This window comes from Apostichopus japonicus, chromosome 19 (assembly GCF_037975245.1).
Source record: "Apostichopus japonicus isolate 1M-3 chromosome 19, ASM3797524v1, whole genome shotgun sequence".
Lineage (NCBI taxonomy): Eukaryota > Metazoa > Echinodermata > Holothuroidea > Aspidochirotida > Stichopodidae > Apostichopus > Apostichopus japonicus.
In genome coordinates, this window is record NC_092579.1 from 28,048,259 (window position 1) to 28,074,158 (window position 25,900).

At 36.9% G+C, this 25,900-nt stretch overlaps 2 protein-coding genes across 3 annotated transcripts; both read right to left on the reverse strand.

Annotated features, from left to right (window-relative positions):
- Nucleotides 1–15: 15 nt before the first annotated feature.
- LOC139959490 (uncharacterized) lies at nt 16–25,438 on the reverse strand. 2 transcript variants are annotated; one of them, XR_011790142.1, is made up of 7 exons: nt 24,892–25,438; nt 23,658–23,856; nt 21,715–22,020; nt 19,612–20,355; nt 15,043–16,288; nt 14,224–14,526; nt 9,821–13,657 (listed from the first exon to the last, which is right to left on the reverse strand). XR_011790142.1 is itself a non-coding variant. In XM_071957145.1 (5 exons), the coding sequence occupies exons 1-5, from the start codon at nt 25,240–25,242 to the stop codon at nt 147–149; spliced, it is 1,668 nt and encodes a 555-aa protein (XP_071813246.1). In that variant the 5' UTR covers nt 25,243–25,437; the 3' UTR covers nt 16–146. The 2 variants fall into 2 exon arrangements, 1 of the variants encoding a protein (XP_071813246.1); XM_071957145.1 differs by lacking the exons at nt 9,821–13,657; nt 14,224–14,526; nt 15,043–16,288 and adding an exon at nt 16–214 and having other exon boundaries at nt 24,892–25,437.
- On the reverse strand, nt 1,797–7,898 carry LOC139959492 (uncharacterized). Its single transcript, XM_071957147.1, has 3 exons — nt 6,991–7,898; nt 6,172–6,474; nt 1,797–5,629 (listed from the first exon to the last, which is right to left on the reverse strand). Exons 1-3 carry the CDS (start codon nt 7,343–7,345, stop codon nt 4,926–4,928), a joined length of 1,362 nt encoding a protein of 453 aa, XP_071813248.1. The 5' UTR covers nt 7,346–7,898; the 3' UTR covers nt 1,797–4,925.
- Nucleotides 25,439–25,900: the final 462 nt, after the last annotated feature.

Here is a 25,900-nt window from a genome sequence, read left to right on the forward strand (position 1 = left end):
TATATTCAAACAGGTAGTATCGAAACTAACATAAACGATATAGCCCGTACGTCAAAATACATACTCGTTATGTGTCAACTTCCTTATACGAGTGTCAAGCGAATTCCATGCACAGTGCTGAAGTCACTGTATGTCGTTAACCAGTTTTATTTAACGAGCTTTGTGCAATTCATAACACTGTCAGATAACACAGTTTTGCTTTCGTTTATATGACCTAAATAGAAAAAAAAGAAGAAAGAATAGATAAAATGCCACAATTGTTTATCTGGCTACAGCAGAATGAATGAAGTCATCAGGACGGCAATCCAGCAGAAAATGTCCTTTGTCTTTCTTCCAAATAATAATTCAATTAATTTTCTGAGGAGGGCGAATAACATTTTCTACCATTTGCAATTTGATGACAATACTAATTACGGAGGAAATTGAAAGCTAAGTATAAACATTCCAAATGCATCAGGGTTCAGGGAGAAATCAAGAAGAAGAAGAAGATTATGATAGCCTAAGTTCAGATTTTGAAGATCACTTGCCCAGATGACGTCACAGACCACCTTCTGTGACCAACTTCATGAGAAGAGTGAAGTTGAAGGTTGAGCCAATCAAAGTATATAGACTAGTTTATATTCCGATCAAACGTATATAAGTCCTGAGTTTGGAACAAGATATTGAGATGGAGTTTAAACTTTAAGTGTGAGGGAAAAGAGTTACACTTAAATATAATTTTTTCATTGTCTGCCACTGGAATATTCCATTAAAGGAATATGTAAGTCGCAGATGTGACTATTCATGTGGCAAAGAAGTATATTCCACATGGTTAGTTGAAACCCCCTTCTCAATATCTCTCTCAATATAACTCATTGAGACGTACTTAATGATGGAAGTACTAATCGTGCCGAATCATTTGCTTATGCATGTAGCCAACATTCATGGTGTGAAGGGGCGAGACCACATTTCGTCCCCATTCTAAGAGTAAGAGTATTTAAGTTATTTTAATATGACTTATAGGGACTACAGATAGGCTTTACCTCTGATACGAATTTAAATGGGGAGGAGCGGGGGGGGGGAGGGCATAAAATATTCTGGGATGGGTCAAAGGGGAGGGATGTCCCCTCACCTGGAGGAAATGTTGTTTCTATAATGGGGCTTGGATAGAATATGGTGCTATCGCTTCCATCATTTTAAATACATTTGTGTAGACGATTTTGCATATGTGTTCATAAAATGTAAGCTATTTGGAATAAAGCTTGGGGTGGGGTAGGGACCGGGGGTGGGGACCGGGGTTGGGGTAGGTAGCGAAGGAGGCATGGCCCACATGCATCCAGCGGCTACCGTCTAGTATATATTAACGATATCAAACATTTACAAATACATATATACTACGTGAGAGTTATTCAACATATTTTTTATTGACCTGAATAAAAATTCTCTGGACTTGTTCTAAACGTCATCAGTGACGGACAAAAGTAGTTTTTGTTAGAATGAAATGTTTGAATCTCAATGTGTTGCCTGTTTGGTGACGAATATTCACAACAAAAACAGAGTTGCCGATCATGTGGGGAGACTTGGTTATCACTGCATAACGATTTAACGGGTAGGAAAGTATTATTATTATAATATTTTTAAGTTTTATAATGGGCAGTCAGAAATCTATTTAACAACTACACTGTCTGGACTTTCTACATTTGTTATCCAGCTTTATAAGCCTTCAAAAAAAAAAAGACATATTTATATAGGGGAAACTTGATAGGGTTGTTTAAAACATTGACAATAACACTGGACAAAATTATTGAATGCATTAATAGAGTTACTAATTACTTTATATGTTTTATTCAGAATTTATACAAATCAGTTGAATGGTCCCTAGAATATATCATTAGCCTAACCAATTACATGTGAGTGCGCTAACTGAAATCGATAAATCAATAAAAATCGTTGCTCGAACTCTATTCAAGAATGCGTATATTAGCGTTTGCTGTTGAAGGCTATACACCAGCAGTTTTTAAGAAAATTCACCCAGGAAAGAACCTGGGCACGAAAAACTAAACAACGAACCGACTGATCCGCTCTCCCCCTTACATCGAGACTGTGATTGTGAGATAATCGTCAGGTGTGTATAACGTTTCACACTAGAGGGGGCACATAATGATACATATGATCTTATGAGCCAGTTGTAATGTATTGCTGGTCCGAGCTGGACACAAAATATTTCATGATGAAAGAGAGCAACATAGGTCTACTTGAAAAGAAGTTCTATACAAACCATCATAACTTAAATGACTATGCAAATCATGTAATGAATATTCACAATAAAAAAACATTGCATGATGTTACGTATAACTATAGTCACTACAGCTGTACAAAACGATATTGTTACAATAAAGCCAACCAGACAAGGCACTCTACAATGACTGATGCGGTAAACGACTTTGTCTTTACAAATTATACCTCTTCTTTCTTTTCGGATTTATTTGATATTAAAGTGAGTTCTGATGAAAAAAATGCAAAAGTAAAAAGAAAGGAGTTTACAAACCACCGAACAGCTGTCACCAAATCTACATACAACGTGAACTCCTATATATGGGCTCATGCGAGATCCAGTCTGAATAAACATTTATACGAGTTGTGAATACTATTTACATTATAGCGTCCTTTATAAGAGACGTATAGTGTAGCAAACCAACGTACTTAACGCCTGTTGATGAAGGGCCATGGCCGTGACTTAATAATACAGCCTACTCTCTATTGACTATGATAATCTCTTTAGTTTTTATACTAAGCAAGAAACTACTTTAAATTGGGCTACTATATATACTATAATGAAACCAGTCAACATATATTATTCATATATGTTTACGTAGCTACATGCCATTCTTGGTTTTTAGGAAAGAAGGGACTGAATTTCCATTGATCTGCGTACGCCTAAATTCGGGCCTAGCCTCATTCCAACAAGCACTAGCCTAGACCTGCTAACGTTAATTGTGGCAGGCTATCACTTCACAAGCCTAGGCTGGGTTACGGGAGAAGCCCCATCTTACTGTCGTTGACAAACTTAAATATTTCAAATCTACAAGGGGCGGGGGGGGGGGTGGGTCCAGGGACAGAGACTACATCAAGTAGTCGCGGAACTAGATTTTGCTGTTTATTTTGAGCGTGGCTGGAGAGCTCAATTACTATATCAAATGTTACTTTGTTGTCGTCCATTTTTGACAGTCGCTTTCTTCTGTGAATGAATTTAATTGTTAAGAAATATCGATGGTAAAACTTTAATGAACCGCATTAAAAAGCACTTTTATGTTTTTTGTTTACGCAAAATACAACCATGATTTCTAATTGGTTAATCTCTTAGTATTCATCTGTAGGCACAACAACAAAAGCTCAGCGTTTATTAGCGAAATTTGTCTTCAAATTTACTCCAATTCTATGATTTACAAGTTAAAAGCAGCTTTTTAAATTGATTTGATAATTTCTATGCGTTTGAATTCTCAAATCCTAGCTATACTAAGTTCTGTAGCACTATACTATGACGGTGTCGTAATTTACATTTAATCAAAATTGACGTCGAAAAGTTTGAGTAAGTTATTCTATACTTGCTTTGTTCTTAACACTAAAGCAAAACTGGTCTGCGCGATAAAACGTTGAGACCGTTATACTTTTTAAACCTTCATTAGGTGAAGAAATATTGGAAAAGTCTTGAACCCTCTGATCACTTGCAATGTAAGCGATTCTTGTCGGTTTGATAAAAATATATATATATATATACTTTAAAGAATAGTAGAGAGGTATTTCATATTCGCCTTACTTAACCCGAAGTGTACAAACCAACAAATCATCAAAAAAATATACATATCTGATTTACAGGTTGAGAAAGCATGACATATGATAAATTACCATAGGCCCCAAAAATATTATGCAGTACGTACATGGAGGGGTTTGAACGGATTCACTTTGTCTAGAATTGCCGAATATATTTGTAGGGTATCTATCGCTGGGTCCTATTTCCAGAAAAAAGAAAAAAAAACTTCTTAGCCATTACAGTGTAATATTATTTTAAGACCATTCACATGCATAGAGAATTATCGGTTCTAAATGCCAGTATTATAAATCATCAATACGATTCAAGTGAGAGCGCCACTGACAAATTTATTAGAGGGCGCTATTTAACTTCTTTGTCGTTGCGAATGCACCGGTGTTTTCGCAAAAAGTGTTCTCGCTTAGTGTCGATTGACCAAATGCTGTAATTTTGGGATGATACTAATTTTTTTTCTCTGACCGAAGCTTTTCGGCTTTTGTTGTTGTTGTGGATTTCAAATAAACACCGCCGGATTTCCTGTAGCTCCAGCTATTCCAATTTGATGCAGTGTATTATATATATCTCCTCTTCAGATAATATGCAGCACTCTTTAATACATATAAAACTAGTTTTGGTCGCCATCTTAGATTTGAGGTAACTTAATTTCACGAAACGATTCTAGAAGATGACGAAGCCGTCTCAGGAGTTCAGATTTGTTTGTTATTGTTTTTTGTCTAGACGTCAGTTGAGTCAAAAATATTTTCAATTTTTTTTCCATTGCGAAACCAGCCATGGAATTTCGCCAATTGCGTAATATGACGCAACCATTCTATAACTTCATTTAGCTACACACTTAATCTCCTCAAAGTATGTTAAAGGTATAGTACATATATAGCTTCATTTGGCTATACACTTAATCTCCTCAAAGTATGTTAAAGGTATAGTACATATATGACAACATTAATCGACTGCTACATGCATAAACAAGTCAGAAACTTGGCAGTAGCGTCTTAATTATGACTGAGAATTTTTTTTTGCACTGAATAGAAAATATAACAGTGAAAATATTTCAATACGTTTTTAAGGTTCCAGTTTGTAGCACTTTGATTATAGTTTTAATTGTGTCATCATTATGTTTTCAGTATATGACATCTTGCTTACCAAACTGAACAGCCATATAAAAGCCGACTACAGAGAGAATCATTGAGAACGAAACGGCCGCAGTCCTTTCTTCTACATGTTTGAGGTAACGAATTAAGTAATTCCAATGGCTTTGTTGATGCGAGCTTTGAAGGCAGTAAATGCTCAGTTGAAACTTCTCCCAGATGTGTTTAGCGTCGATTCCACCAACAGCAACCGCTCCGAGGCATATGAACATACTAATCTCCAACCAGATCATAATGTTGATGTACTTTTGGGTGGTAAGAGACTCGGATGGCTTCGCATCCGTGGCATGCAGCATGTACTGCCATGTGAGGTTCGTCGTTATCCCTAGAACGCACAATGGGATCACTGCCGTCATATAGATCCGAACACAGTGACGAAAACATCGGAAATCTACGGTAACTTGACGCAGAACCCGCTGACAGAGTTCCGTTTGTCCTTCCATAGTTTTCAGGAATCTCAAGACCAAATCAAGTTGGATTTGAAAAGACCGCCGCATCAGATATATCAGAAACATAAAACATCCCCAGATGAATTGCGCTAAGCCCGCTATTATGCAGCTCAAGGCATCTTCGGTGGTTTGCTTATTAGACAACTCTAGTATGACGTAACAGCGAAATACCGCACAGAGAACAGGCCAGACCAGACAAGCAACTAGGAATATTTTACCTGGATATCCTGCAAAGAACAAGAAGAAAAACAACGGTACATAACAAAGATAACGTGGATAAAGTTTCTTGTTGAGAAGAAATGAATCCGATTGACCAAGTCTTCCGTGTTATGAGTATGATGGTGAATATATGATGATGGATATGATGTTGATGGTTATGCTGGTGATGATGAAGATGACGATGACGACGATGGTGGTGATGATGATGGTGGTGATGTCGATGGTGATGATTATGATGGTGATGATTAGATGATGATGATGATGATGATGATGATGATGATGATGATGATGATGATGATGATGATCATGATGATGATCATGATGATGATCATGATGATGATCATGATGATGATGATGATGATGATGGTGATGGTGATGATGATGATGATGATGATGATGATGATGATGATGATGATGATGATGATGATGATGATGATGATGATGATAGCACGGATAGATTTTTCTGGAAATTTGAATCATTTTAAAGTTATAATCATATGAATACACAAGTCTCTAAGACATGACGCAGCAGCGTAGTACATGAGCTCACCATTTTTGGCAGGATCAAGAAATTGAAGACGTCTCACAATGAACCTTGCGTTGATCGCAGTTGCCCAACTTCCTGGTCCACGTCCAGAAAAGGCGCTTCGCAGCTTGGAAGAAAGGCTCATGATAGGCACAATACTAACTGTACACAAGAAGGCCGTATATGATAGCAAGTGTAGCAACTTTTTGGGATTTCCGAACTTTGTATTAATTGTTCTTCGGAACTCGTTAATGAGAAGCCCAATTGTAGTAAAAAGAATGATAATTGATAGCAACCAGCTGCCAGGATGATTCCAATGCGAAACACCTAAAAAGATACGAAAATAACAAAAAAAGCTGTTTTGGACGGACGAGTGACTTAATCCATTATTGTTGCAATATCGTTAGACATGTGCATCCATGCAAAATCGTATATACGCTACGTGATGATTTCATCTCGATAGGGAAGTTGTCAAGAGAAAATCGGATCAATTTAGAGCGAGGGGTGGGGAGGGGTAGGGGTGGGGACCAGGACTTAAAAAGGGGCAAAAGTTTTGGTCATGGGGTAGGTGTAGCCGATTCCCATTTAGAAGGGATCTGGGGCCCTCGCCCAGAATAAATTAAAATGTTAGATCTGAAATGGTACATTTTAGGTATGCTAATTAGGCTTTATAATTAAGTCTTCACATGTCTACACATTTGAGGGTTGAAAAGGAAGGACTTTTACACTTTGTTTGTACTATCGGTCAATATAGTGTATAGGGGGCTAATGGAGCTTCGTTTCACATAAGAATCATATATAACGAGTTTTTATTATACTTGAATAAAACACTCAGTTACTCACCAATTGAAGACTCCGTGTAGCGAACCACGTTACCATCTTTGTTCCACCAGCAAGTCTTGCAAGCATCGCAAGTATCATCATCTTGGGATCTCTTGTCGTTGCCTAGTTCACGGGCAGATTTGTAACTGAAGTTGCTCTCATACTGAGAAGTCAGGTTATAGGTAATATCGACATCAATGGGTCTTAATGCATTTGTATCATCTGAATTAATCTTCTGTTGCTTAGCAAAGTGCTCCATGTCACACGATAAGCACCTCCTTTGTCTTACAATTTGCTGGTGATAAAATATTCCCGAAATTTTCATGGCAAACCAAACAATCGGCGGCCATGTTTGTTCAGTATTGTCGGTAAGCATGTTTAGTTTTTCCGAGCTGTTTTGCCGTCGTGTATACCGTCCTTCGGATTTCAATGTTAAGAAATATTTCAAAAGTATTTATGCACGTAATAATGGTAATAATTAATAATCAACCGATGTAGGCTCATCTCGACTTTTAGATACGAACAACAAAGTTAAGAAGCAAAATCTTGAGAACTTTTTCCACTCTCGAGGACTTAACAAGACTCTCAAGGTAAACAAGACAAAGGACACTCCAAGGTTAAGTCAACGCGTCATCAACGAGCGAGCGTGCAGATGTCGTGTGCAAATGATCCACATTTGTTTACAAAGTTAACTTTCCATTTGGTAAAGAACAACTGTCGTCTGAAACTTGTCCTATACACAATCCAATGATATAAGATTCTACAGACGGATTTCAACAGCTAATAATGACACAAAATGCATACACTTCTGCATACACTGCTGCGTTGACCTTCAATGGTCCATACAGGAATATATATTTATATATATCATACAATATTAGCACTATTCAAGTGATCGACCATTCCATAATCATCGCCTAGCCCACTGTATAGTATATAGCCTAGACTATATGTATGTTCAATGGCTCTCTCAGTATATTCAAACAGGAAGTATCGAAACTAACACAAACGATACAGCCCGAACGTCAAAATACATAATTGTTATGTGTCAACTTCCTTATACGAGTGTCAAGCGAATTCCATGCACAGTGCTGAAGTCACTGTATGTCGTTAACCAGTTTTATTTAACGAGCTTTGTGCAATTCATAACACTGTCAGATATAATAACATCAAGGAACACCCAAACTAGCTTTTATCACTAAAATGCACAGGGATTGTAAAACTAGTTGGCTTATTTTAACCCTAGTTTTGCTTTCGTTAATATGACCTAAATAGAAAAAAGAAGAAGAAAGAATAGATAAAATGCCACAATTGTTTATCTGGCTACAGCAGAATGAATGAAGTCATCAGGACGGCAATCCAGCAGAAAATGTCCTTTGTCTTTCTTCCAAATAATAATTCAATTAATTTTCTGAGGAGGGCGAATAACATTTTCTACCATTTGCAATTTGATGACAATACTAATTACGGAGGAAATTGAAAGCTAAGTATAAACATTCCAAATGCATCAGGGTTCAGGGAGAAATCAAGAAGAAGAAGAAGATTATGATAGCCTAAGTTCAGATTTTGAAGATCACTTGCCCAGATGACGTCACAGACCACCTTCTGTGACCAACTTCATGAGAAGAGTGAAGTTGAAGGTTGAGCCAATCAAAGTATATAGACTAGTTTATATTCCGATCAAACGTATATAAGTCCTGAGTTTGGAACAAGATATTGAGATGGAGTTTAAACTTTAAGTGTGAGGGAAAAGAGTTACACTTAAATATAATTTTTTCATTGTCTGCCACTGGAATATTCCATTAAAGGAATATGTAAGTCGCAGATGTGACTATTCATGTGGCAAAGAAGTATATTCCACATGGTTAGTTGAAACCCCCTTCTCAATATCTCTCTCAATATAACTCATTGAGACGTACTTAATGATGGAAGTACTAATCGTGCCGAATCATTTGCTTATGCATGTAGCCAACATTCATGGTGTGAAGGGGCGAGACCACATTTCGTCCCCATTCTAAGAGTAAGAGTATTTAAGTTATTTTAATATGACTTATAGGGACTACAGATAGGCTTTACCTCTGATACGAATTTAAATGGGGAGGAGCGGGGGGGGGGGAGGGCATAAAATATTCTGGGATGGGTCAAAGGGGAGGGATGTCCCCTCACCTGGAGGAAATGTTGTTTCTATAATGGGGCTTGGATAGAATATGGTGCTATCGCTTCCATCATTTTAAATACATTTGTGTAGACGATTTTGCATATGTGTTCATAAAATGTAAGCTATTTGGAATAAAGCTTGGGGTGGGGTAGGGACCGGGGGTGGGGACCGGGGTTGGGGTAGGTAGCGAAGGAGGCATGGCCCACATGCATCCAGCGGCTACCGTCTAGTATATATTAACGATATCAAACATTTACAAATACATATATACTACGTGAGAGTTATTCAACATATTTTTTATTGACCTGAATAAAAATTCTCTGGACTTGTTCTAAACGTCATCAGTGACGGACAAAAGTAGTTTTTGTTAGAATGAAATGTTTGAATCTCAATGTGTTGCCTGTTTGGTGACGAATATTCACAACAAAAACAGAGTTGCCGATCATGTGGGGAGACTTGGTTATCACTGCATAACGATTTAACGGGTAGGAAAGTATTATTATTATAATATTTTTAAGTTTTATAATGGGCAGTCAGAAATCTATTTAACAACTACACTGTCTGGACTTTCTACATTTGTTATCCAGCTTTATAAGCCTTCAAAAAAAAAAAGACATATTTATATAGGGGAAACTTGATAGGGTTGTTTAAAACATTGACAATAACACTGGACAAAATTATTGAATGCATTAATAGAGTTACTAATTACTTTATATGTTTTATTCAGAATTTATACAAATCAGTTGAATGGTCCCTAGAATATATCATTAGCCTAACCAATTACATGTGAGTGCGCTAACTGAAATCGATAAATCAATAAAAATCGTTGCTCGAACTCTATTCAAGAATGCGTATATTAGCGTTTGCTGTTGAAGGCTATACACCAGCAGTTTTTAAGAAAATTCACCCAGGAAAGAACCTGGGCACGAAAAACTAAACAACGAACCGACTGATCCGCTCTCCCCCTTACATCGAGACTGTGATTGTGAGATAATCGTCAGGTGTGTATAACGTTTCACACTAGAGGGGGCACATAATGATACATATGATCTTATGAGCCAGTTGTAATGTATTGCTGGTCCGAGCTGGACACAAAATATTTCATGATGAAAGAGAGCAACATAGGTCTACTTGAAAAGAAGTTCTATACAAACCATCATAACTTAAATGACTATGCAAATCATGTAATGAATATTCACAATAAAAAAACATTGCATGATGTTACGTATAACTATAGTCACTACAGCTGTACAAAACGATATTGTTACAATAAAGCCAACCAGACAAGGCACTCTACAATGACTGATGCGGTAAACGACTTTGTCTTTACAAATTATACCTCTTCTTTCTTTTCGGATTTATTTGATATTAAAGTGAGTTCTGATGAAAAAAATGCAAAAGTAAAAAGAAAGGAGTTTACAAACCACCGAACAGCTGTCACCAAATCTACATACAACGTGAACTCCTATATATGGGCTCATGCGAGATCCAGTCTGAATAAACATTTATACGAGTTGTGAATACTATTTACATTATAGCGTCCTTTATAAGAGACGTATAGTGTAGCAAACCAACGTACTTAACGCCTGTTGATGAAGGGCCATGGCCGTGACTTAATAATACAGCCTACTCTCTATTGACTATGATAATCTCTTTAGTTTTTATACTAAGCAAGAAACTACTTTAAATTGGGCTACTATATATACTATAATGAAACCAGTCAACATATATTATTCATATATGTTTACGTAGCTACATGCCATTCTTGGTTTTTAGGAAAGAAGGGACTGAATTTCCATTGATCTGCGTACGCCTAAATTCGGGCCTAGCCTCATTCCAACAAGCACTAGCCTAGACCTGCTAACGTTAATTGTGGCAGGCTATCACTTCACAAGCCTAGGCTGGGTTACGGGAGAAGCCCCATCTTACTGTCGTTGACAAACTTAAATATTTCAAATCTACAAGGGGCGGGGGGGGGGGGGGGTGGGTCCAGGGACAGAGACTACATCAAGTAGTCGCGGAACTAGATTTTGCTGTTTATTTTGAGCGTGGCTGGAGAGCTCAATTACTATATCAAATGTTACTTTGTTGTCGTCCATTTTTGACAGTCGCTTTCTTCTGTGAATGAATTTAATTGTTAAGAAATATCGATGGTAAAACTTTAATGAACCGCATTAAAAAGCACTTTTATGTTTTTTGTTTACGCAAAATACAACCATGATTTCTAATTGGTTAATCTCTTAGTATTCATCTGTAGGCACAACAACAAAAGCTCAGCGTTTATTAGCGAAATTTGTCTTCAAATTTACTCCAATTCTATGATTTACAAGTTAAAAGCAGCTTTTTAAATTGATTTGATAATTTCTATGCGTTTGAATTCTCAAATCCTAGCTATACTAAGTTCTGTAGCACTATACTATGACGGTGTCGTAATTTACATTTAATCAAAATTGACGTCGAAAAGTTTGAGTAAGTTATTCTATACTTGCTTTGTTCTTAACACTAAAGCAAAACTGGTCTGCGCGATAAAACGTTGAGACCGTTATACTTTTTAAACCTTCATTAGGTGAAGAAATATTGGAAAAGTCTTGAACCCTCTGATCACTTGCAATGTAAGCGATTCTTGTCGGTTTGATAAAAATATATATATATATATACTTTAAAGAATAGTAGAGAGGTATTTCATATTCGCCTTACTTAACCCGAAGTGTACAAACCAACAAATCATCAAAAAAATATACATATCTGATTTACAGGTTGAGAAAGCATGACATATGATAAATTACCATAGGCCCCAAAAATATTATGCAGTACGTACATGGAGGGGTTTGAACGGATTCACTTTGTCTAGAATTGCCGAATATATTTGTAGGGTATCTATCGCTGGGTCCTATTTCCAGAAAAAAGAAAAAAAAACTTCTTAGCCATTACAGTGTAATATTATTTTAAGACCATTCACATGCATAGAGAATTATCGGTTCTAAATGCCAGTATTATAAATCATCAATACGATTCAAGTGAGAGCGCCACTGACAAATTTATTAGAGGGCGCTATTTAACTTCTTTGTCGTTGCGAATGCACCGGTGTTTTCGCAAAAAGTGTTCTCGCTTAGTGTCGATTGACCAAATGCTGTAATTTTGGGATGATACTAATTTTTTTTCTCTGACCGAAGCTTTTCGGCTTTTGTTGTTGTTGTGGATTTCAAATAAACACCGCCGGATTTCCTGTAGCTCCAGCTATTCCAATTTGATGCAGTGTATTATATATATCTCCTCTTCAGATAATATGCAGCACTCTTTAATACATATAAAACTAGTTTTGGTCGCCATCTTAGATTTGAGGTAACTTAATTTCACGAAACGATTCTAGAAGATGACGAAGCCGTCTCAGGAGTTCAGATTTGTTTGTTATTGTTTTTTGTCTAGACGTCAGTTGAGTCAAAAATATTTTCAATTTTTTTTCCATTGCGAAACCAGCCATGGAATTTCGCCAATTGCGTAATATGACGCAACCATTCTATAACTTCATTTAGCTACACACTTAATCTCCTCAAAGTATGTTAAAGGTATAGTACATATATAGCTTCATTTGGCTATACACTTAATCTCCTCAAAGTATGTTAAAGGTATAGTACATATATGACAACATTAATCGACTGCTACATGCATAAACAAGTCAGAAACTTGGCAGTAGCGTCTTAATTATGACTGAGAATTTTTTTTTGCACTGAATAGAAAATATAACAGTGAAAATATTTCAATACGTTTTTAAGGTTCCAGTTTGTAGCACTTTGATTATAGTTTTAATTGTGTCATCATTATGTTTTCAGTATATGACATCTTGCTTACCAAACTGAACAGCCATATAAAAGCCGACTACAGAGAGAATCATTGAGAACGAAACGGCCGCAGTCCTTTCTTCTACATGTTTGAGGTAACGAATTAAGTAATTCCAATGGCTTTGTTGATGCGAGCTTTGAAGGCAGTAAATGCTCAGTTGAAACTTCTCCCAGATGTGTTTAGCGTCGATTCCACCAACAGCAACCGCTCCGAGGCATATGAACATACTAATCTCCAACCAGATCATAATGTTGATGTACTTTTGGGTGTTAAGAGACTCGGATGGCTTCGCATCCGTGGCATGCAGCATGTACTGCCATGTGAGGTTCGTCGTTATCCCTAGAACGCACAATGGGATCACTGCCGTCATATAGATCCGAACACAGTGACGAAAACATCGGAAATCTACGGTAACTTGACGCAGAACCCGCTGACAGAGTTCCGTTTGTCCTTCCATAGTTTTCAGGAATCTCAAGACCAAATCAAGTTGGATTTGAAAAGACCGCCGCATCAGATATATCAGAAACATAAAACATCCCCAGATGAATTGCGCTAAGCCCGCTATTATGCAGCTCAAGGCATCTTCGGTGGTTTGCTTATTAGACAACTCTAGTATGACGTAACAGCGAAATACCGCACAGAGAACAGGCCAGACCAGACAAGCAACTAGGAATATTTTACCTGGATATCCTGCAAAGAACAAGAAGAAAAACAACGGTACATAACAAAGATAACGTGGATAAAGTTTCTTGTTGAGAAGAAATGAATCCGATTGACCAAGTCTTCCGTGTTATGAGTATGATGGTGAATATATGATGATGGATATGATGTTGATGGTTATGCTGGTGATGATGAAGATGACGATGACGACGATGGTGGTGATGATGATGGTGGTGATGTCGATGGTGATGATTATGATGGTGATGATTAGATGATGATGATGATGATGATGATGATGATGATGATGATGATGATGATGATGATGATGATGATGATGATGATGATGATGATGATGATGATGATCATGATGATGATGATGATGATGATGATGATGATGATCATGATGATGATGATGATGATGATGGTGATGGTGATGATGATGATGATGATGATGATGATGATGATGATGATGATGATGATGATGATGATGATAGCACGGATAGATTTTTCTGGAAATTTGAATCATTTTAAAGTTATAATCATATGAATACACAAGTCTCTAAGACATGACGCAGCAGCGTAGTACATGAGCTCACCATTTTTGGCAGGATCAAGAAATTGAAGACGTCTCACAATGAACCTTGCGTTGATCGCAGTTGCCCAACTTCCTGGTCCACGTCCAGAAAAGGCGCTTCGCAGCTTGGAAGAAAGGCTCATGATAGGCACAATACTAACTGTACACAAGAAGGCCGTATATGATAGCAAGTGTAGCAACTTTTTGGGATTTCCGAACTTTGTATTAATTGTTCTTCGGAACTCGTTAATGAGAAGCCCAATTGTAGTAAAAAGAATGATAATTGATAGCAACCAGCTGCCAGGATGATTCCAATGCGAAACACCTAAAAAGATACGAAAATAACAAAAAAAGCTGTTTTGGACGGACGAGTGACTTAATCCATTATTGTTGCAATATCGTTAGACATGTGCATCCATGCAAAATCGTATATACGCTACGTGATGATTTCATCTCGATAGGGAAGTTGTCAAGAGAAAATCGGATCAATTTAGAGCGAGGGGTGGGGAGGGGTAGGGGTGGGGACCAGGACTTAAAAAGGGGCAAAAGTTTTGGTCATGGGGTAGGTGTAGCCGATTCCCATTTAGAAGGGATCTGGGGCCCTCGCCCAGAATAAATTAAAATGTTAGATCTGAAATGGTACATTTTAGGTATGCTAATTAGGCTTTATAATTAAGTCTTCACATGTCTACACATTTGAGGGTTGAAAAGGAAGGACTTTTACACTTTGTTTGTACTATCGGTCAATATAGTGTATAGGGGGCTAATGGAGCTTCGTTTCACATAAGAATCATATATAACGAGTTTTTATTATACTTGAATAAAACACTCAGTTACTCACCAATTGAAGACTCCGTGTAGCGAACCACGTTACCATCTTTGTTCCACCAGCAAGTCTTGCAAGCATCGCAAGTATCATCATCTTGGGATCTCTTGTCGTTGCCTAGTTCACGGGCAGATTTGTAACTGAAGTTGCTCTCATACTGAGAAGTCAGGTTATAGGTAATATCGACATCAATGGGTCTTAATGCATTTGTATCATCTGAATTAATCTTCTGTTGCTTAGCAAAGTGCTCCATGTCACACGATAAGCACCTCCTTTGTCTTACAATTTGCTGGTGATAAAATATTCCCGAAATTTTCATGGCAAACCAAACAATCGGCGGCCATGTTTGTTCAGTATTGTCGGTAAGCATGTTTAGTTTTTCCGAGCTGTTTTGCCGTCGTGTATACCGTCCTTCGGATTTCAATGTTAAGAAATATTTCAAAAGTATTTATGCACGTAATAATGGTAATAATTAATAATCAACCGATGTAGGCTCATCTCGACTTTTAGATACGAACAACAAAGTTAAGAAGCAAAATCTTGAGAACTTTTTCCACTCTCGAGGACTTAACAAGACTCTCAAGGTAAACAAGACAAAGGACACTCCAAGGTTAAGTCAACGCGTCATCAACGAGCGAGCGTGCAGATGTCGTGTGCAAATGATCCACATTTGTTTACAAAGTTAACTTTCCATTTGGTAAAGAACAACTGTCGTCTGAAACTTGTCCTATACACAATCCAATGATATAAGATTCTACAGACGGATTTCAACAGCTAATAATGACACAAAATGCATACACTTCTGCATACACTGCTGCGTTGACCTTCAATGGTCCATACAGGAATATATATTTATATATATCATACAATATTAGCACTATTCAAGTGATCGACCATTCCATAATCATCGCCTAGCCCACTGTATAGTATATAGCCTAGACTATATGTATGTTCAATGGCTCTCTCAGTATATTCAAACAGGAAGTATCGAAACTAACACAAACGATACAGCCCGAACGTCAAAATACATAATTGTTATGTGTCAACTTCCTTATACGAGTGTCAAGCGAATTCCATGCACAGTGCTGAAGTCACTGTATGTCGTTAACCAGTTTTATTTAACGAGCTTTGTGCAATTCATAACACTGTCAGATATAATAACATCAAGGAACACCCAAACTAGCTTTTATCACTAAAATGCACAGGGATTGTAAAACTAGTTGGCTTATTTTAACCCTAGTTTTGCTTTCGTTTATATGACCTAAATAGAAAAAAAAGAAGAAAGAATAGATAAAATGCCACAATTGTTTATCTGGCTACAGCAGAATGAATGAAGTCATCAGGACGGCAATCCAGCAGAAAATGTCCTTTGTCTTTCTTCCAAATAATAATTCAATTAATTTTCTGAGGAGGGCGAATAACATTTTCTACCATTTGCAATTTGATGACAATACTAATTACGGAGGAAATTGAAAGCTAAGTATAAACATTCCAAATGCATCAGGGTTCAGGGAGAAATCAAGAAGAAGAAGAAGATTATGATAGCCTAAGTTCAGATTTTGAAGATCACTTGCCCAGATGACGTCACAGACCACCTTCTGTGACCAACTTCATGAGAAGAGTGAAGTTGAAGGTTGAGCCAATCAAAGTATATAGACTAGTTTATATTCCGATCAAACGTATATAAGTCCTGAGTTTGGAACAAGATATTGAGATGGAGTTTAAACTTTAAGTGTGAGGGAAAAGAGTTACACTTAAATATAATTTTTTCATTGTCTGCCACTGGAATATTCCATTAAAGGAATATGTAAGTCGCAGATGTGACTATTCATGTGGCAAAGAAGTATATTCCACATGGTTAGTTGAAACCCCCTTCTCAATATCTCGTCCCTAACTCAATATGTGGGTTGATTGAAAGTAACCTTTTCTTCCCTACAATGGATCAAAGTCGGTGGTCCTTGATGATAACACAACGGCAGTATATATATATATATATATATATATATATATATGTATATATATATAAATATCTATATAAATATTTATTTTCCAAAAGGTGTTATGTATTGATAGGTGTTGAAACTTCATTCATTATTCTTGACGTCGACACGTGTTTGAATGGAGGGGAAACTCCTTACGTCATTTTGGTTCCTGTTGAAAATAGTTCCTACTTTTTACTCTGAGGTCACGTAAGTTTCTCAACACTTATTTTCACCTTGGCAATGAAGCCTTCGACGAACTGTAAACGTGACACTGACACTACGACTGTATAATCTGTATTTGTAAACATTATTTGCAGGTAAATTTATCCAGCTGTAAATTTACTCAAGAGGAACTTTATATGACATATTCAGGAAAGAGTTTGATTAATGTATCTATTCATAACGTAATGACTCCTGTTAACAATAATAATCGGATGCATGTGCATGGTGGGCTTGGTTTAGGGTGGGGATGGGGTTGAGGGTGTATCCAACCCTTTTCAATAACACATATAAAGATAAAGCGATAGTATAGTTATCAACACAACCTTGCGATTAGATCTACTATAATTATGAAACTCATTAAATAGCCTACAAAAAGGGCCAAAAATGCACATTTTCACGTCTATTACTTCCGGTGGGAACCCCACACCCCACGAAGCGGACAAGGGGGGGTGAGAAGATTTAGCCACCCTAATGCCATGCATCTGCTATTCAAACTCCTGTATCTACCCCTGGGGTAAATAATGTATTTTCCAACCAGAAAAAAAAAACGTTTTCCTTTTGTGCTATGGTGGAAACGAGATGAATGGTTTGAATTACTACATCATCACAGCGCGATTGTGGCGTAAACTTTGCGAAATGTCGCAGTGAGCGTTGTTGCAAATCTCTGAGTTATAGCATCTCAGTCTACCAAACAGCAAGCAATAGTAGCGAAACCCAATCGTCCTTGAGATCAACACACAAGCACTTGTTTTGCAATGCAAGGGGAATTCCATCATGTGCATAAAGCTACTTCCTCATATTGAAATGACACTGATAAATCCATTTCTTTGTACGGCTGGAAATAGACACTTGTGGGGAAACTGTTTCGCAATACACTCATCTACTTCCATGTTTCCTTTTCCTTTGCACAATCAGACACGGTAACCGTATACTGAGGTGTGCAATCGCCCATTCTTTCATAATTAACGTTCTTTTGTCTTTTACCTTTAATCGAAACGAAACGAAACACGGTCGAAAGGAATGGCTGTGGTTTAAATGGCGCCAAGGGATGATCCAGGAAGTTGTAAAGGAGCGTCATGGCTCTGGGGTTCGTTGAATCAGTCTACCCATGAAAGGGGAGGGTGGACGGGGGGGGGGGGTGACGGGTCTGGGAGACTCCTCTACCAGTATTTTATTTGGATGTTTTAGTGAACTTGAAAAGTACGGGTGTATGACAAGCCCCCCACCCCAACTATCCTCACCTAAGTGTTATATATATTTATATATATATATATACACACGAACACACACACACACATATATAAATATATATATATATATATATATATATATATATATATATACATATATATATATATATATATATTTATATATATATATATATATATATTGTAATATGACCAAATGAAATCTTTCAATCTTTTAGTGACGTCATCATCTATCGCCCTTTCTCTATTCCCTAAATGAGGTAAGAGTGTTTCAGATTTAACCGAGAGATGAACTGCTCAAAATGTATGCAGAGAAATGATTCCTTCGTCAGCCCACTAAGAAGCAGGTCTGGAGTAAGGATGCACTTTATTATGAAAGCTAACAGAAAACAGGATGGGAGATGGTTGGGATGGGGAGGGTTGGCATGTCAAACAACAACAAATGTTAGTTATAGCCAGCTAGGCTATGGACATTTCTTACTTTCACTGGCAGGGCAAATTTTGAAAGATTTTTGCCTGGTCGTCCCATGGACAACCCAGGGACATTTATTGCCAGAACAATAAATGTGGTTAAAATATGAAGCATAATAACACAGACCAATGTGAACACTGTTACAGGGATGTTCGGTAGGTTTTCGAACAGAACACCAAGCTTTGAGGGTGATACAAATTTATTTGTTCATTATTATTATTCATTTAATAACAATGTAATCTTAATTTGATGTAAAATAATAATTGTGGACAAATCTCGAATTCGAAGTTTTACAACTGTCCAATATATATATATATATATATATATATATATATATATATATATACATAAATATATATGTATATATATATATACATATATATATACACATATATATATACATATATATATATATATAAACATATAATATATATATATATATATAAACATATAATATATATATGTAAACATATATATTAACATATAGTTTATAGGTTATATGCTGAATATTTGGTTCCTTAAAATTAACTGTAAAATAGTTTCCGTCAATTTTACACCCATACACCTAACTCGGTGTCTTGGTTTGAATAATAGCAATACTATTTTGATTAACATACTCAAAGTATAAATTTGCCGACAAAAAGCCCCCCCCCCCCAAAAAAAAAAAAAAAAAATCAGTTTAAAAGGAAACGGAACGTACCATTACAGGAAGGTTCGGACACCACGAACAGTGTCCATTGTTTATCCCCGAGTTCTAAAGCCACGAAACAACTGAGAACTGACAGAATAACGGTAAAATTTATCCCGTAGTTCGTTAGATTTATGTTCTTCAGATGTCGCATAATCTTACGCCAAAATGAACGTTTGCTACAGCTGTTACGAGCAGCCACGTTCAAGCTGAGATAAAAGTGATTCCAGATATAACCCACGTTCACACCACCGAATGCCCACAGGTTTAATGTCAAGTGATATATATTTTCTGACGAGATTAGGAGCACTAATTCTCGTTGAAACCACCAATAGTATTTACTATCCTTCGCAGCCGTTTTCTCGAACGATAAATAATATAACCAGACAACTGTGGTAGTTATCGACCATATTGATGTCGGTATCATCAGCACCATGTACATGTCGACAAATTTTTTGAAGACGGCAAAGTCCTTCATGACGCTCCCTAGGACTCTTCTACAAGCGTCCGTATTATCCTGGTGAGTTTCAATAAACTCCAATACCACATGTAACTGGCGTTGAAAAGAACATCTCGTCAGATACAAGAGGTATTGGAAATTGCCCCAAATCAGCACTAAAAACCCTCCACAGAAGACCGACATGCCGCTATGCCAAGAGAAGTTACTGCAAAGTTGCAGATATATCCAACCGCGTAGAGTCACCAGATAGATTGGGAAGACGTAAACCAGAAGAAGTACCAATTTCATGGGTATACCTGTGAATGAGACAAAAATAAAATAACAGTGAATACCATTATTTTTTCTTAAAACATTTAACAACAATTCATTGTAGAAATACCTCTTTGACCAACTCTCCAATAGGAAAAATGTAACAATCAGTGAAATATTATATCCAATCTCTTTCATTAAATTTTCCATAGGTATACATATTATAGCCCTGAACGTGATATGATAATTAATATAATTAAAAGTAGATTTCTGTAGCCTGGAAATATTTGGCGAAGATTGAAGAGGTTTCGTTTCCTTTCTACCTCTTAGCTCTATTTGTGTCATATGTGGTAATTTCATTGGGGTAGGGGTAGAGGTAGAGGGAAAGGGAGGGGAGGGGGATGGGAGGGGGAGGGGACATTATGATGAATACTACATGCCTGTCTTTTCGACAATAGCTACGGATTTTCAATTAAAAACCATTTGCTCTTGACTTTGTAAACACCATGATGCCCTATATGCAGACATCAACTTAAACGCGACTTAGACTCACTTCGCAGACGGTCAACCCACACAGTCACATTTTGAGACAAATATTGGGAAAATGTTAAAAGCCAGTTCTCTCTCCAGTACCGTTATACTGCATCCACAAACAGTTCATCCCTATTTTACATCGGTCTGGAGAAGTAGATTAAAACTCGGCAGACAATGGAAACGAAAAGTATCAAATTTGGTACTTGATATATGCACTAAAGCACGATGCGCACAATTACCTTATGACGTCATGTTATCATGTGATCAAATAAAATTAAGGAAACACACTGCAAAACTCTCGGTCAATAATTCTCGGTCGTATGTTCTACTTTGGTTAAAAAAAAAGGTCAACAGTTTTCTAGTTTGCAATTTGTTTTTCCAGACACAAAACAAAACTCATAACTGTGCTCAGGATGTCCACATGTTGTATCTACTATTTCCCCCCTTAACGCATGATAAAACACTGACTTCCCTTAATATCAAAAGAAGTTCTCTTTTTAATCACTACTTAACTTGAATGGTATAAGCAACCTTTGATATACTTCACGAACTTAAGAAAAAGGTAGCGTTCGGGGTCTGACCTTTGCCCGCACAGCGGACGTGTATTACTCCTGCACCGGTAAGCTGAATCCGTAATATTTTTTGACATATTGCTACGAAGGTAAGGTCTGGCCTGACTGCGGGTTTATAAACTGAGGGATACCGAGATTTCAGAAGTGACCCTATAGTTTCTCAAGAGACTATCATTTTAACCACAGAACAGTAAAACATATAGTAGCTTATAGGTAAATTAATATTTGAACAATAAAACACAGCGGTATATACGTTCAATATAATTAATGCTGAAACACATGAAGGAAAAATAAGAATACCGTTATGAGGTAGGTCTAGAAACTGCAAGCGGTTGACCATGAATCGATCGTTAATGACAGTACACCAGGAGATCTCCAGAAAGTCTGATGGACTCCAGGATTTAATCTTTGCTGCCAATGTCAAAATGGGATAAAAAACCAACTGCAGCAGAAATGTGCCATAAGACATGGCGTGGATGATTTGCCTCTGTTTACCCCAAATGCTACCTATGTAGTATACATTATCGTAAGCGACTTCCATGATGACAGCGACCAAAATGATGAAGGACAGTAGCCTACTAGTTGGACCATTCCAAGTCGTCACCCCTACATAAAAGCGGAAGAGAAGATTGAATTATTTGATGATAAGTGTTAGGGTTTTAGATCCTCCTGCAAGCAGGAACTCTCGTAGAAGCCATCATTGGCTTATCAAAGCCGCAAGCGATCTCTTAGATTCATATTCTAACGTCCATGATTATGAATTGTCAACAACTCTGTAACTGGACGACATACATTAATCTTGGAGTGACTCGAACTCGGTACCTTATGATTGAAAGGCACCGGCGTTAACCACTGAGATAACCCTCCTAAACTCCTACTGCAGGCTAACTCTTCAAAGGACAGTCCAGTCATGAGAGATGAACATATTATTCCAAGCATCCTGGTGAATATTCTCGAGATATTAATAATAAAATTGTCACAGTTTGTACCATGTGCAATGGCTTTTTAATTTACCAACTTACTTTACATTATTTTGCACTATATTGTCTTGACCTTCGATAAGGTTCTAAGTGTACCTAAAGAAAAGCTAAAGAAGTTACCCCCAACCCCCCCCCCCCCCCAAGTGACGGTAGTACATTCATAACGAGTGCATCCCAATTTTAAAGTAGAAAATTATAAAATACAGTTTGAAGATAGAGTAGAACAAGTAACACCTGTTTGTTTCAAGTTTACGATACTGTATAATAAAAGTCAACTTCACATGTGGTTTAGAAGATATACCTCCGTCATCTGTCAAATATAGGTTATTTTGGACTATCCTTGTAAATGAGATGACTGTATAACACTTAGAATCTTCGAAATATATTCACTTCCATTAAAAATTAAAGTTCCTTGCTCATGTGGTGTATGCAATTTACAGCATATGGGTAGACTAATCAATCTTTTATTTCAAATAATGAAGTAGGCCTACACGTTGAGCCAACCGTTTGGAGAGTCAGGAGTTTACATATTAGCGATGAAACCATTGTGTCTGATGGGGGACAAACTGTTGAGAATGACCTTTCGGATTTAAAGTGTCATACTCGACAATCATCAACCTTCATTTATTATTATTATTATTATTATTGTTATTATTATTATAATTATTATTATTATTATTAGTAGTAGTAGTATTAGTATTAGTATTAGTATTATTATTATTAGTATTAGTATTAGTATTAGTATTATTATTATTATTATTATTATTATTATTATTATTATTATTATTATTATTATTATTATTATTATTATAAAATTGTGTATTATTCATGTGTATTATAAGAAAATTATATGGGTGACTATATCCATTTCCGAAAAAAATATTTCGTTTTGAAAAGAAGAACTGTTGCTTTAAAAACCGATTTTCTACGTCTAATATGAAAGACCCAGTAAAATTACAGTCCCAAAATAGATGCTCGATATTCTCAGTTTCTCTGTTACAGAAGAAACAAACCTCTGTATCATTTATACCCATCAACGCTAAAAGTTTATTTGTTGCAATAATACGGTGTAAAAATTTAAACTGAAAATATTGGAGCTTTGCATCTGATACAGTGTGGTATGGAATCTTAAAAAAACCTGTCCCAGTCTTTTTTGGTCAGATCTTATTATTATTATTATTATGTGATGACCAAGTAAGTTATGCACTTGACTAAAGGGTTCAAAGCTAAAGCATGACAGATAATAAAATCAATAAAGGTTACCAATATCTTTCTCTGTGTACCTCTCTGGTACCCCGTCGTAGTCCCACCAGTAACTGTCACAAGAATGACACTCGAATCTATGATCAGTAGGATCGTCGATATGACAAGGACTGTTATAAGAGTTTCCGCCATTTATTTGTTCTTTGGAATCAAGGGAATTATCCGATAGAATGTCAATGAGATGTATCTTTCCTGCAGGCTGTTGTACAGAAAACAAAACAAAAACATCAACAACATACGGCATGTGATGTATATCTCATCTAATGGCATTAACGTTACAGCTTGAAGGTTACTTACCCCTATTGGGAGAAGACAAAACCCTTTATAGCATTCTGACAACCCTTTACAACAGCTTACTTTGCCCTACCATAGCATAAATGGACCAGCATGCACTTGAAACAGACAGGAAGTGTTGATAACAAAGTTCCAACGTCCTCTCAATCATGCACCCACCCCCCTCGTTCGTCTTTCTCCCTCTCCCTCTCCCTACCTCTCTTCAGTGACGTACCTATAATAGTTTGCACCCGGGGGGGGGGTGAATTTTTTTTTATAAAATGGTGCTATATTTGGCAACGCTTTGAACTGATTATATGTTGAGGAATTCTCATTCTTTTAGTGATTGTAATATTTCCTATTGTTTGTGCAAAAAAGTCATTTGTAGTAGACAATTTTGATTTGCATGAAAATTTCCATCTTTCCTCTATATAGCTGGCCGCCGGTACCATCCCCATAAATAAATTATTTAGTTCATATTTCCTTAATGATTTATTCCTTTGTGCAATGTCATGGCACCCCCTGACTGGTACCCAAGCGGACTGCCCCGCCCTCCTCTCCCCCCCCCCGATTAGTACGCCATCCCCTCTCCTTGCTCTCTTCCTTTTCCCTTCCTTCACTTCCTCCCTTCCTTCTTCCCCTTTTTTCCTCTCTCCTTACTTTTTTTTGTCTAACCTTTTCCCTTCATTTTGCCAAATAAATTATTCCACATTAAGGAACCTGACTCTTATACAAAGTAAGCATACATGGAGTGGCTGAGCAGGCAAACTGATGGTACCAAACATTCCCTTTTTATAGAAGTTATAGGAGTATAAAAGAAGTGAATTTGTTACAGAACATCACGTTATTATCTTGATTTACTGCTTCAACATATTTCCATTCGCTTACATTGAAAAGAAGAGGAGTTATTTGCAACCCCCCCCCCCCGACACAACAATAATTCTTTCTAGACTATACATACCAAGAACGATTCTGTCTTCTTTCGAAATCGGCATCGTAGACATTTTCTCTCGACAACAGAGGAACGATGATGAAATAAGCAAGACAATGACATCATCCACCAGATGAAAAATGGTGTCCGTCGACTCCTTCTTTTTTTACTCTTGTGAAGAAATTCGTCGTTAATTGCATAACTTACACGCCGAGCACCTCCCGTCTGGAAAGGTATATGCAACTCGTCGTCTTCATCTGAACATTTATTTTCATCTTCATCATCCTCTTCTTCCTCACTAGATGAAGCCTCTCCTCTCTCCTTATCCACAAAGCAATCACCGGGGTATTCCATTTCATCCATGGTTATATTGGCACTCATTTTGGTACACTCTCAAAAATGGAATCTGTTTAATTCTCTCGCAGTAGTCGGATACTTAATCAAATCTAAAAATATTAAAACTTTCAAAAAACGACAACTATGTCCCTAAAGTATAGTAAGCATATATACGCAACACTCATGTTCATTAACATTGTATTGCTAACACGCTTTAGTATACGACAGTCTTTATATAAAACCTTACAATGCACGTTATATGAAAGTAATCCTTTTCATGCTATTGAGATCAACATGAAATTCAAAACAAAAGGAAAGTCAAATATTAGTTATTATGTGTTTATATCATAACAAAACTAACGGGGGTTGTGAAACACTTTTGCCATCACAGTTAATGGACCCGTCAAGGGATTTTTGTGTGTGCGTTCATGCACTTTTCCCACTTTTGAAATCATGTGCACGCCAATGTTAACCACTACCATCATACACAGTGTACACAGTCACTTTAAAGCTCACTGAAAGTGACAGAAAAATTGAATTAAAACATTATACACTGAACATCGACATTAATAAGAAAGGGAGTATGATTTTGCGACCTATTTATTTTAAACCCTCGTATTGTTAAAGAGGTAGTATCATCACTTCTCACACGTTCGATTAACAAGGGTCATATTGTTCATGACTATGAGCGCAACCACGTTTA